The sequence below is a fragment of the Borostomias antarcticus genome (genome assembly GCF_949987555.1).
Source record: "Borostomias antarcticus genome assembly, chromosome: 7".
In the NCBI taxonomy this organism is placed as follows: Eukaryota; Metazoa; Chordata; class Actinopteri; order Stomiiformes; family Stomiidae; genus Borostomias; species Borostomias antarcticus.
Window position 1 is genome coordinate 2946226 of NC_140240.1, and position 14850 is coordinate 2961075.

The following is a 14850-nucleotide window of genomic DNA, read 5'->3' on the forward strand; positions in this document are numbered from 1 at the left end:
AGACAGCCAACAAAGGATAGATTGAGCAAGTGCTCATCTATGGGTGTGCTCTCACACACACACACACACACACACAGTACAACACACACAAACACACATGCACACATACAGTACAATGACACACACAACACACAAACATACTGTACATGTGCACGCACACGCGCGCACACACACACACACACACACACAGTACAACAAACACAAACACACATGCACACATACAGTACGACACACACAACACACACACATACTGTACATGTGCACGCACACACACACACACACACACACACACACAAAAGCAGGACACCAGTAAATGTTCCTACACGTGCACATGAATACACACACACAAATGTGTCCTCCCCCGCACTCTGGTCTCTTTCTCCTGTACTGCTGCCAGTCTGAATAGTCCTCTGTGTTTGTGACAAAGAAAGACAACAAGAAAAGACTCGCAAGCAATAAGCAAGCAAGTAAGCAAGCAAGTAAGCAAGCAAGCAAGCAAGCAAGCAAGCGCCAGAACAGTACAGCACGGGCAGGATAGGTCACAGCTGCAATTTGGACTTGAGCACCGACTACATTAATGTGTTAAACCTGTTCCTTAGTAGGCTATTCATTCATGTTACAGGGCAGAACAGGAGAAAAGCTTGTATAAGGGATGGTGTTGTGTTACCTTTATGGCCTTGGATTTACAGTAATAGAGACCATTTTTTTCTTTTTAATACCAGTGGCTCGCAACTACAGAAAAAGCGCCTGACTGATACTGTAGCTAGCTAGCACACGTGTGTATGGCTGCTCCCTGGCCTCATTGGCACTCTCGTTCTGTGGCTCGTTCAGCCACCATTAGAGCTATAATTGATCAGGGCGCAGACTAGCAGTGACTCCCTCCACTGGTCAGGCCCACTACCACGGGTCAGCGTGTGGTGTGAATGTGTCAGGGAGTGGCGGCACGCGGAGGCGGGTCCCAGCTGCACATCGGGAGCAGCTTTCCTTATCATTAAATGCACACTCTACATGCTTGTCGTCATGAATTATGCAGGTTACTATTGAATCGTTTCTACAGCACAGCTGTGTGAAGCCTTTAGCTTATACCGTATGAGACATGCTATGTTAAATGGCTCATGGCTCACAGTCTAAAGCAGGCCTGAGTGACTGGAGGGCAGGATTGATGCTACACCGCTGTCACACACACAACAACAACAACCTCTATTTACATATCACCTCTCTCTCTCTCTCTCTCTCTCTCTCTCTCTCTCTGTTCATGAGAGGACACCTCTGGAGGGGGTTTACTAATAGACATGGAATGGCGCCCGTTTGATGACATAATTAAAAAGGCTCCCTGCTCTATTGTTGCCTGCTTTAAATCCGGGCCCCTGAAACTCTTCAGAAGCGTGTTATAACCCTACGCAAGGAAAAGAGCCCGCTCTCATCTGATAGTCCAATACGGGAGGACAAACTTCAAAGCATCTGAACCCGCCAAATGTCTTTTCTTCACAGCAGCAATGGTGAGCATCCCTGGGCTGGCTCTGCCTGTGCCTGTGCAAAATGAAAAGGACCCACCCTACATTAGACTGTTGGTTTTATTGCTCAGACTTCTCAGTTGACAGATAACAGAATCCTTTACTGCCGTTTAACAACCTTGTTTGCTTCTCTCACAGCGTGGTTTGGACTCGAGACAAATTACGCCCGGGCAGACTCTCCAGGCAGTACGCCCTAAATTAATGAGAGCGTAAGGAGGGTCATAACTCTGTCTCGATAACTTCCTTCTCCGGCCCAGAGTCTCAACACTGTTGCATGCCTTCCTTCCCTCCCTAAGCCCCATTTCCTATGTGTATTAGCATAAGTGCAAATCACCTGGTTGAATGTAGCTCATGAAAGCAAGCAAGATAAGTAGCCGCGGACAACGGTGCTGTTTAGACAGCGAGGTCAGGGCAGAGAGACGGAGCACCAAAGGTAAATGGCGAGACGGCAATTACAAAAAAAAAAAGAAGCAAGGGAGGAATAAAGAAGAGAACATGCAAATGCCAGACGGTGTCAGAGAGAGGGCAGGGATAGAGGGGGGTAAGAACAATGGCTGAAAATGCAAAAACCAAAAGAGGAGAGGAACGGGGGAGCGGAGCGATTGGTTGAGAGGTTTTTGGATTAGATTCATCAGGCCCCATTGTGGCGGAGCTGCCCGGCAGATGGTGTGATTGTGCCAGCCTACTGTAGTGCCTCACCTGGCTATGCTAATCTATGGTATGGTGATTATGGCAGAAGAGGAGAATCAATGAAAGACAAAAGCGAGAGGGAAATTGGTTCCCTAACACAATCTGTATTGAATTGATTTGGCATGTAGTCCATTTCCAGTAGTGGTCAATACAACACAGCCTATTTAGCATATTCCATATTGAATAAAGGGCCTCGGATGGCTTCTGTTTAATTAGAAAGCATGTTTTCATCCAACTGATGAATCGATGTGTGCGTCTGATACACCAACACAGCACCCAGTTCTATGTTGTTGTTTTTTAATTTTTAATTTGCTTTACCACAAGAGATTTGAAAGATCACAAACTCAAGAAAGGAAAAGCTAGTATTATTTCTCTCTCTGTCAGTGACCGTGTGAAGCAGTAGTGACAAAGACAAGCATGGCGCTGAAACGCTCAGTAGATCACTCAATCCCTCACAATCAGTTTCATAAACACATTGAGGAACAGTGTCAACTGCTATGGAGGGGGCAGGAGAGAGACAGAGAGAGAGGGAGGGAGAGAGAGAGAGATGGAGAGAGAGATACTTACAAAGACATACAGTAAGAGAGAGAGAGAGGAGAGATACATTTAACAAAGAAATAAATAAAAAATACAAAAATACAAACAAAAATCTATTATTATGGTATTAATAGAGAGAATATGTGAGAGTTGACCACTGCTGCTGCGCCTCCTCATTATATCAACTCACTGTCTGGTGCAACACCACCCACTTATCAACACTCATAGTGTGTGTGTGAGCATGTGACATAAACACAGACTGACACATCAAACTCCAGGCATCAGCACTGGAGTCAGTCGCATACAGTGAATGTGAGGGTTGATCTGACTATCTAGAGTTGAATCTCCAGGGAGGCCTCAGAGAGGATTCACGCTCGCGTTCACCCTCCACATGGCTGGATTGGATAATCATGACGTTCTCAAGTCTGATGTAACCATCTCTGCAAAATAACAACGGGGAGCTGGACATGTCCCAAAGGAGAAGATAGCATCCCTCTGCAGTAGAATGGTCTCATGAGGCGATTCCCCAGTGACTGCATGCAAACGCTCTCTCTGGATCTACAAGGGGCTGGAGAGAGACAGCATGTTTTCCCCTGACTGGAGCCGAAAGAGACAGATGCTCTATAGCTCTGTTGTACCTCCAGGGGAGAACATGAGAACGTAAGATGTGTAGTACTATAGATCCGTGAGACTTCATTAAGCCAGGTCATGCTAGGTTAGACCCCCCCGGTAACCAGGGTCGGTCTAGGGCGAATGAAGGATCGGTCCTGTGATTACAGAGCACCCAACCATCTGAAGCCGTGTTCGCATACTACAGCCGTGGCGAGACACTCGTTTTCAGAGCACCCATCTTTTCATTAGTATTTAAGATTTGAGAGGTTGATTTTTCAAAAATGTCAGTTAAAGAAATAAACTAAAACTGTCTTGGCTGTTGCATTGGAACATGGCTTTAGGGATAGGGATTTGATTTCCAATTCCATCAATCACTGTACTGTGCTGTTTACAGCCTGCTTGTAGCATCCTCCAATAGGGGACAATTTGTTGTATTTCATCATGCATTCCCAATAGGATGTCACAAGAGACAGGACAACCATAACATGCTGACACCAGGGGAAATCAGTCTCGCCAACGTGTTTGAAAGAGTGGAGAGGAGGAGGATAGACCCACAATCTTTCCTTATATTGAACTAGTTCTGATACCCGTTGGAGCAATCAGTAATTGGCCATTTAGTCCATTATATGCCCGTCTCCCCCCCAGACCCCGAGATACAGGTATTGGAACCGGGCGCCATACAGAATGGGTAAACGTAGCCTACGGCATTTTGATCCTGAGCCAAAGTCCCAAATGAATGGTGGTCAATGGACGGATATTCTCTGTGCTTAGAACAACACTAATCGACGGCAAACTACTCAAACACATTGATAGATTCTGTAGGCCGAGAGGAATCCAATGATGTCCACCTCTTGACATTTGATTGATTTTGCTGACCGATAGATCGACCAGAAGACAATTTCATGCAACTGTTCTGATCGCTAACATCGTTAGCATAAGTGAAGGGAGTACATGGCGACAATTAGCATCACGGCAAAGTCCCGTCTGAATGATAACTGGGTTTGTAGATACTATTGGACAGGGTGGATAATAGAACGCACTAATTTGGGGCAAAGTTGAGCAACAGCAAAATACTTCTAGGCTACCAGGAACGCTTACATGAGGTAATAGTTCAGTGTTTGTATCAGGGCAGCCGCAGTCATTTTGGGCAAAGCTGAGAGTAGCCAACTGGAACTCTGGGTCGGGGTTCTATTCAAGAGCGGTATTTCTATTGGTTGGCTTGACTTGGGTGATTTAGATATGTAGTCAGACCAGGCAGTTCAGATGAGGATTTTATGTTAAAATGAATGAAATATTCATTCCTTCATTTATTAATTCATTCATTAAATAAAAGATTGATTTGGGGATTCATGAATCGATTCTGAATCATTTATCGATTTGATTCAGAATCGATTAATCGATTTTTTTAACCCAGCCCTATACATGAGATCTCTTGATGGCAACCGTCATCAGAGGGGGAGGTATTTTCATACAGTAGTATTGAAATCTGCATGAATTAGAAAGGACTCTGAACGCACCCAAATGGATGATTTCAAAGGGGGTGAACAGGTGCAGAAGGAAATCAAGAAAGTGCTTGCATTCTTCCTATTTCTATTATTTTGAGAGGACTCCATTCAGGCTGAAAGAGATAAATCAATATGTAAATGAGTTTTGTTAACTGGCGTGATGGAGGTTTTTTTTTATCAAGGAGGTGGACACATTGCTATTCATGCAGACCAGCACATGCAACAGCTCTCCAACAGAACACTCTGTTTTCGATGCTCGTGGTCTGCTCTGTTTGACGATGTAATAGAGGCAATGCTGTGTCAATCTTCAATCGGAATATTTTGCTTCCAGATGCCTGCTCTGCAGAGAAGCAATTTATCTGAAGTTAGTGCTACAGTCCATGAGCATGGACAGAGACTCGCTCATCTGCCTGCAGGGGCTAGGCACTTATGCAAGTGTCAGTACAATAGATGGGCCAATATGACCCGAGTCAAAGCACAGGCAGTAGAGGGAAACGCTTCCTAGAGGATACAGCCAGGATAAAAGTAGGCTACCGGATTGCAATATCAAAAGTGCTGTCTATTGAGGGACCACAGGGACCTATAGCCCTCCTCCAGCCAAATGAATAATGTTCAGACACAGCCGTAGTATTTCCTGGATCATTTTTGGAGTGCCGCCGTTTAATTCCAACACAACTCAACTGCAGTGTGATGTGAACTAACCTGTTGTTTAAGATTCTTACTGACTTTCATTTCACGGGAATAGCTCTAAGACAACTATGGTGACTGCCACTCCTGCATGACTCCTATAGTTTTGGTGCTTATAATCCGCCCCTGCTGAAGCTCCCTGGACCATGCCTGTCCAGTCCCAGTGGATGGGAGGGAACTTAAGGTTACTGTATGGAGAATAGACTTTATCATCGCTGCGTCTGCTCACACTCAATGGGTGGTTCCCTCCAACTCATAACATTACTAACAAATGTTTGGGGATGGGAACTCAATATATAGAAGTTCGTGTGGCGCTTAATTAGGCTCACTGTATGGAGGCGGGAGAAGATATTTGAACGATAGTATATCAGGCTGTCAAACATTTCGTTTCATGCGCGCGTTACCTTCTGTTGCCTCCTGGCCATGTCGGTCGGTTGCTTTGCATTGAAAGGATAGGCAATGCAGCGCATGACAAAGACATAGAGCTGGAGCCTCCTTTTCCTCTCCTCCTCCTCCCTCTGCATCTTCTCCAGGTCCTCTTTCTCCTTATCGCTCGCCACCGAGGGACTCGGGCTGGAGGGACGGGCGCTGGTCCCCCGGCTGGAGGGCTGGAGCCCCCCTGAGCTCTCGGGGGTCCGGCTGGGTGCACCTCCGGCCTTGGGAGCCATCACCTCTTTGCGCTCCGTTTCCACAATCTCCTCCGCTTCCTCCTCGCTGGAAGATGGGTCCAACATGTTGGGTGTTAAGTGTTGGATAGAAACTCGCCTAAAGCCGGTTGGGAAAAAAACGGAGAGAAATTAATCTCAGCGCCTTCTAGGCGTCGAGACGTGTACGGAGATAGGATTTATCTGTGTTGCGTTGGCAACGCCAGATAAAAGAAAAGTGGAAAAAAAGCTTTTGAACCCAGACAAGTTGATAAGTGTGACGGAGAAAGCGAGAGGATCTGTCAACGTTTTGTCAGCGTTCAGACGGCGATTTTGATCTCTAAACCCAGCGAAATTGTAGGCTTGTTGCTTACGTGTTTCCAGCGGTTGAACTCTCTCCACAGCCGGATTCGCCTGGGGAGGGGAGGGGTTCACATGAAAAATTAAAAGAGACGCTTTTTAGGATGTCATCTCATCCATCGACTTTCACTTCTTCCGGGAGCGATTTATTAAAAGAAAACTGTTGATCTCTTTACTTCCTGATGATGGTCGGCGCTCCGCTTCAGGAGGGCAGCCTACCGGGAACTGACCATGGTACTGAAACGGAAGGGGAATTATAGTGGGGGTGGGGATGAAGTTGGGGGTGGGGATGAAGTTGACGTGGTTGTCGCGACAACCGATGCGCTCCGTCCACCTGATGATATCAAGCGAGGCTCGGTCTCTACAATAGACAATTCAGAACAGCCAATACACCTCATGTCAGCATATAGGCTTAATGATAGCCTATGTGTTTTATAAATGTCCTTCCTTTTCAAATTAATATTTGCAAGAGAGCAGGCTTATCTCCATGCTTTCGCCAAACCCAACCAAATGTGAATCATTTATTCATCAATTGCATAGATGACTATTGGTGATTCACCATTTAATGACAAATTATGTTTATTCCGATCAAATAGCCTATCAATAGCGTTCGACGTTAATTTGCGTTCAGCATTAGGCTATATAAGCTAAGACTAAGGCTCAAAATCTCTTCAAAATCTCTTCACTTTAGGTGGAACTGTGTTATTATAAGTAGTTTAACAGGTCAGTTACAACAGATGTCGTGTCCTGAGTCAGTATTCCTTTGTCTCTGAGTCAATAAGATAGTGTCTCTGAAGTCAGTTAGCCTACAGTTTGTAACATGATCCTAGGAGGACCCAGGAAGGACCCAAATAGCCCCATGTCCGAGGGGATCAGAACATCAGTTGACCGTTTGTGACCATGTTTGTATTCCTTGTATGCAAATTTGTTTGTCATGTGATTCCTGGCCGGAAGCCAGATATAATCTCCGCACCTCGAATGAGAACCTTAGTATTTGCCTAGAGATTCGGCCCTGTGTAGACATGCTCAATAAAGTGATGATTCGAAGTTTTTGGCCTCCTTGAAGTTCTGTTCCACACGAAGATGATGCTTTTGAAATACACTGCAACTAGGCTATATTTTCCTTTGGCACAGTGCAAATCGATAGACACGCACAAACAGTGCCAGAAGCAATGCTGACTTTAAACAAGTGCACAGTGAACCTGTCGTCCCCCACCCACGATGCATGTCGTCAGCATTTACTCAGTTCAATGTGTAGGTGGAGTGGGCGTAGTTTATATGTATCTATAGAGCCGGCGTATAGGCCCATCATATTTATTGTCTGGTCTACAGTGTATGTTTATTTGAAAGTAGGCTAGTGAAATTGCTCATCCAGGCCTTGGTCATCTCCCGCCTGGACTACTACAACTTCCTCCTTGCTGGGGCCCCGGTGTCAGCCATTAAACCCCTCAAACTTGTCCAGAAAGCTGCTGCTCGCTAAGTGTTCAACCACCCCAAGTTCTCCCACACAACTTCCCTTCTCCGTTCTCTACACTGGCTCCCTGTAGCGGCTCGCATCCAATTTAACACTCTGGTACTAGCCTACAGGGCAATGAAAGTAACAGCCCCCTCCTACCTCCAGGCCATGGTCAAACCCTATACCCCATCCCGACCGCTGCGCTCTGCTACCTCGGGGCGACTGGTTGCCCTGTCACTCCGAGGCCCCTGTGGTCAATCGACACGGTCACAGCTCTTCTCTGTCCTGGCCCCGCTGTGGTGGAACGACCTGGCCACTGACGTCAGGACAGCAGAGTCGCTGCCCATCTTTTGTCGCAGGCTCAAAACTAATCTCTTCAAGAAGTACTACAACGAACCTCCCTCTTAAGCACCTATTGTATTTTAGATTGCTATTCTTGCACTTTGCCTTCAGCACTAGATTATGCTCTTAGTCGCTTGTTTTAGAAAGGTAAATGGTAATGGTAAATGGACTGCACTTATATAGCACTTTTATCCAAAGCGCTTTACAATGGCCTCTCATTCACCCATTCACACACCAATGGTGGCAGCTGCCATGCAAGGTGCTAGCCTGTTCATTGGGAGCAATTTGGGGTTCAGCGTCTTGTCCAAGGACACTTCGACATGTGCATAGGAGGAGACAGGATTTGAACCGCCTACAATCAGTGGACGACCCACACTGAGCCAAAGACGCCCCAAAGGAGATGCACTTGTGAGTTCTGGCAAGTAGTAGTACATTGGCGTTTCCTATGTTAAATGCAATTATTGTTAGTCGCTTTGGATAAAAGCGTCTGCTAAATTATGGTAATGTAATAATGTAATGAATTAAGATATCAGTGATTAAAATAGATAGATAGATAGATAGATAGATAGATAGATAGATAGATAGATAGATAGATAGATAGATGGATAGATGGATAGATAGATAGATAGATAGATAGATAGATAGATAGATAGATAGATAGATAGATAGATAGATAGATAGATATGAACTTCAATGATCCTTGTAGGAGGAAATGTGTTTCAGCAGTGGAGAATTACAGCAAAATGCTGGAAATGCTAATTACTGAATATACATAGTAGCAAGAAGCATAAATAGAACAAGGAATATATACACCCAGCATGTGTAAAGTATAGCATATGTACATGCATACAACCAAACTGTATAGATACTGTATATCTCGTAGTACTCAAAATGTCTCCCGGAGCTCCAGTGCAAGGCCCAGCTTCAGCTTTCGTCTAAGGGATATTAATTCTTCATCCCACATGGTCTCACTCTCATGGGATTCTAATGAATAATTCTTAAGATGGGGTTGAGTAGATTTCTCTAGCCTCTAACCACATACAGTACGTCCCTATGCCTTCCCCACGTCTGCCCAAACTACACCCCTTCTGTGACCTGATTGGATTGGATACAATTCTGAGACCACACAAGTTAACTGTACTCATTGAGATGTCTGTTGGTGTGGTTGGTAGAAATTGGTAGAAATTAATTTAACAGTAAGTATACTTTTACTGTAGGGAAATGTTTCTTTACAGTCTATGGTAACCTGTCAGATCCTTAGCATGCATAAACTAACTTTTTACAAATACAAGAGAGCAACACTCTCCTACCTGAGCCCATCTCTCTAGGAAGAGTAAAGAGTGACATAGAACTTTAAATTAAAATGTAAACTTGACTTTATTAATTAATTGATTATCAGGGCAATAGCAAAAGCAAAAATAATAAATGAATGATAATAGTAATTAAAGCAATACATCGCAATATTTGGACCTTTACAAACATGTCAGGTGCTGATTCTCCAATTAGATTTACTAAAGGTAAGCTGAATCGTCCAGTCTACCCAGAAAGATAATACATTGACATTTATAACCTTTTAAAACTCGTGCCCCCGGGACGCAGCATTCAGTCGAAGTTCCCATGTGCAACGTTGTGCTTAAACCAACACAGTAGTAGCTAACTATTCCGGCGTCTATGGATATCATGCGTTTTTTTAGCTCAATGATATCATGGCGGAGGTGAGAAAACTGGAGTGAAACATCACGGAGGAAGCCAGAAAAAAGAAAAAGACAATCTGATAACGTTATGACAGTATGACAGTGCACTTACTTGCAGAGCCTGTGGGGGCGCAGTTCTGAGAAAACCGGAGAAAACGCTATGTATTGCTTTAAATGAAATAGTAATAAGTAAATAAAATCATAAAAATGTAACCTTGGTCAGAGAGAGACAGAATTTATCCAGTTGCAGCCTGGCCTAGTCTGCTCTTTCTTATCAGCCGTTTTTTGTCAATTGCAGCATCTTTCTTCGATATTTCATTCTAGTGAGGACACAGAAGCTTCTTTCAGTTCATTCAGAGTATCTGGAAACTTCTTTCTGAGTCCTCTTTTCTTTCTGAAAATTATTTTCTTTCAGTTCAGATTGGAGAGTTTCTTTCTGGAAGCTTCTTTCTGAGTCCTCTTTTCTTTCTGTAACGTATTTTCTTCCAGTTCAGTTTGGAGAGTTTCTTTATTCAGAGAATCAGGAGATTTCTCAATTTCTACAGTACCGGCTTGGGGACTCTGGTTCCAAATCTCCTTCTGAGTTTCAGGCCATAGCTCCCAGTTAGGAAAGTCCCAAGCTACATTGCTCCCTATCTTGTAAACTCTTTCTTTCATCTCTCTCCTCCCGTCACATCAGGCATTACACTGCATGAAAAGTGTTTTTTTTGTTAGTAAGCAGCACTGTGAATTCCCTAGCCAGACAGATCTGCCAACCAATCACAAGTGTTTTTTCTTTTGAAAAGGCTCCATTGTTCTAGCCAGGCAGTTCTTCTGCTCAGATGCTAATTAGAGTCGTTCAATACTCTCCATTTGGGTGGAGGAAGTTCACAGGCTGTAACAGCTGTTAACTGTCGGGAATTAGAAGTTTACATGACGTTTACATGCATTCACAGGGTCGAAAATCCCACTTTTCATCCAGCGTTACTCAATTTCAATGAATCAAAGGAAACACTCCTCCCTCTCTTAAAACATTACATCAATTTCAACCAATCAATTTCAACAAATCAAAGTAAACACTCCTCCCTCTCTTAAATATTACATCAATTTCAACCAATCAAAGGTAACATCATGACCTCATCATAACATCAGGAGAAGGAAGCGCCACATGGATCCAGTGACGTATTTAATGACAGGTGTTCTTTAGTGAGGCAGCTAGAGGTATATGACAAAGAGATTCCAGGAAGTTGCTGGAGACAACCAGGAAAAAACTAAGCTATGAGTAAGGTACTAAGGTTCAAGTAAAAGTTAATTTAATTTATGTGTACAAGGGCTCCGTTGATTGGCCAATCTCTGACCAGTGCCCCGCCCCTGAGACAGTTGGTGCAAAAGTCATTCGTGTACCCACAGACATAAATGTGTGTACCCTTAGCTGCTGATTTGTTGTTGTGTTTGTATGAGAGAGTAAATAAATCCTACAAGTGTGCAACATTTCTCTGTGGCTACGAATTTACTCCTACAGGTGTGCAACTTTTCTCTCTGACTACGAAATTTACTCCTACAAGTGTGCAAATTTTCTCTTCAAATTTTCTCTAAATTATATTTATTTAACCATTGTTTAACCATTGTATAGTGGCCCACCCTCATTTACAGAAGCCCACCCTTCAAAAAATGTCTGGTCTCGCGGCTGTGTCAAAGTGGGTAGCATCCATCTCACGGGTGCAGTGTTGATCTCATGTTATGCATGGCTAAATCATGGATGTATTAAATACAAGTGCTCAGCCATTGGGTGAAATGTCACAACAGCTGCTAGTTCAGACTGATTGTATGTTTGTTAGACCACAATGAAGACCTAAGGGCAAATTAATTCGATTCTATAAGAATAAATTGATTTTTACTTGAAGACGGAGTACCTTCGTTTTTTTCCTGGTTGTCACCAACAACTTCCTGGAATCTCTTTGTCATAAACATCATGACCTCATACAGAGTGATCATCTCATGGTCATCACATGCTCATGTTACAAAGTCCTCCTGATATCTAACAAAATCTCTCTAGTAGCCTACATTCCTAATGAACCCTACACAGGTACAGTTGTCTTAAAATGACTTGTTGGTCCACTGGTGCTTTCCACAATTATGAAAAAATAAAGTGATTCAGTTACATTCTCCTCTTAAAGATTCTAAAGTTGTGATTTAAAGTAAATGTGCTATAATATATATGTTTACTTTAAAGTCGCACTGAAACGAAAAAAGCATTCTGTCCCATTTTGGTTCACATAATTAGTCATAGTGTTCACCTATTCAACGATGTATGCCAAAAAAAATTACAAAATTCGACTTTTGTTGTAATCTTATATCAAAGTATATAATTTCTTACTTCCTGGAAAACGGTAGGTCAGGTGCAGTGACGACAACAGGTACCTTAGATTTTAGGCCAATCTCACGACATCCACCCGTCAATCAACCCTATCCTTCTATCGAATCTGTCTAAAGTTCTTAAAACCCGTCCACTTGTCAATGTTCCAATCAAATTCCTCTAAACATTATGTCCCACCCTCATAGCTTGTTTGCATCGGAAATACATCAAACTACGGAAGTTAGATGATATCAAACGTCCGTTTCAGTGCGACTTTAATAATAAAAATACATTGTTTAGTTTAACTGCTAGCATTGCATGTTATTTAATTTCGATTAATCTAGACTATCACTTTGTTACACTACTGCTCAGACATCCCCCAGATAATCCTCAGAGTATAACCCAAAACCCCCCTCAACTGGGGTCTCACTCACTACCTGCAGATCATCATTCAACAGAATCTTACTTTCTCTTGGTGCAACCACCCCCTGTATTTTCTGAAGAACTGGTGCTTCCAGCACTCGCGGAAGTGCCAGGTTGTGGTTTCTGCCTGTGGCTCTGTGGGTATGTATGTGGGTGGCTGGGAATTTTGTTCATACCATAGCTCGAAAACAAATAACCCTATGACGTTCATACTTGGTACTGTTCTGCCGGGGAAGATCCACGAATGATTGTTCTTTTCTACTATAAGAGTTAGGCTATACTTCCGACCCACCACTAGAAGGCAGCAACTACTACATCTCTACATTGCATGCATTTGCATCCAAAATAAAACTCCTCATCCTCCTATTTCTAACCATAATAACTTTCTTTTTTTAATCTTAGTTAATGCAAGATTGATCTATAAAAAGCAGTTTTATGTTCATACCTGTGATATTTATTCTGTTTTGGAGACTCCTGTGACCGTAAGCAGCACTCAACAAGTGATTTGGTATGACAGAACCAGAATGTAGCCTATTTCCAGATGTTTAGGATCAATCTGTAATGGATTTTACGGAAAATAATTAACTTTCCACAATATTCTAATTTTCTGAGATGTACCTGTATGTTTGATATTTTTGTTTGTATGTATAATATTTATTCACTTTCCCAATTGCTCTTGAGTAGCGAGAAGAAGGGAACTCTTCAGCGTTAAACAGGAATCCCCCTCAAATACGGCTGTTGCTATGACAACCAACTACATTTTCGTTAGTGGAGGAGGCCCTAGAGGAGGAGGCCCTAGTGGAGGAGGCCCTAGTGGAGGAGGCCCTAGTGGAGGGGAATCTATCAACGCCATCTGAGGCAACAACGTCATGTTTTCCCCTAAAAGCGTACGTGTTCACACCGGGCGCCAATTTTTTCCGGCCACGCGGTGAGTTCACATAGAAAGTCAATACAATTGAATTGCAATTGAATACACTTGAATTATGATGGCCAATGTGTGAATCTTAGGCGGTCAAGTTTCATTTTCTTGTAGGCTATATAGTCTACGGTTAACGGCGACATTTGCAAAAGTTCAATTTTTTAACTTTCGGTGGCGAACTGGGCGGTGCGAATTTTCTCGCCGTGCCCGGTGTGAACACAGCATAATAAAACCAGACAAGGTTTGGTGATAACAACTCTGGTAATCCTGAGGTAAAAGGACCTACAACTAGGTAGTAAGTGAGTTTATTTAGTATTTTCATCATTAGCTTATGTTGTTACTTTGTTCACCCCCCCCCAGTGAAACTTAAGTAAATGAAAAATAAATCAAATGTCTACATCTTAAATTAAATTTGGTAATCAAGGCAAATATGAAATGTGATCTAGGCTATCATGATCACTAGCTTGATAGCTGTCTTACTTTAACCCATTTGCTAAGTGTAGGCTATGTGTGTGTGGATATAGAGGGTATGGTTATTACATGTAGGCCTACTATTATTACAGTGTAATAACAAAAAATGGGTAGGCCTATTTACATTTACGAAATCTTTCAGGTGTCAAAATGGTCAGGACATTCAAGAGGAAGACGGAGAGATGGAGGACACCAGCAGACATCATGCTTAAGGCAGTAAGGCAGGTCAAAATAGAAAATAAAAGTATCCGCAGTACAGCCAAGGATTTGGACAGAGGCCACAAGCCTTTTACAACAACCTTGAGACAGTGATGCTCCGCCACAGCTTTGCCCCATGAGACATCTGGAACATGGACGAGACAGGAGTCACCACTGTCCACAGACCGAACAGGGTTGTTGGCAGGCGGGGGTTCAAACAGGTTGGCTCCCTGACCTCAGCTGAGCACGGGACATTAGTGTGAATGAAATTCAAGTCTCACCAAAGTGTTCTGTTTTCCCACTTAACTGTTGTTCTAAATTTGTAGTTCGTTCTCATAGGTCAGTCTGTTAAAGGACCAATTCTTCCTGTGTGACATCACTTCCCTGTCCTCTTCGACCTGAAACTATGTCACTTCCTTTTTCACTGTATAACCTATCGACCTCGTCCACATCTGACTCACTC

At 43.2% G+C, this 14850-nt stretch overlaps 1 protein-coding gene across 1 annotated transcript in view; it reads right to left on the reverse strand.

Moving 5' to 3' along the window:
- The window catches only part of cadpsa (Ca2+-dependent activator protein for secretion a), a gene marked incomplete at both ends in the record, with an annotated part of 105015 nt that extends 98736 nt beyond the window's left edge, over nt 1-6279 (reverse strand). Inside the window, one exon of the mRNA XM_084440963.1 lies at nt 5950-6279. Coding sequence (XP_084297089.1) covers nt 5950-6279 — 330 coding nt within the window. The remainder of the gene's footprint in view (nt 1-5949) is intronic.
- Between the last annotated feature and the right edge of the window lie 8571 nt (nt 6280-14850).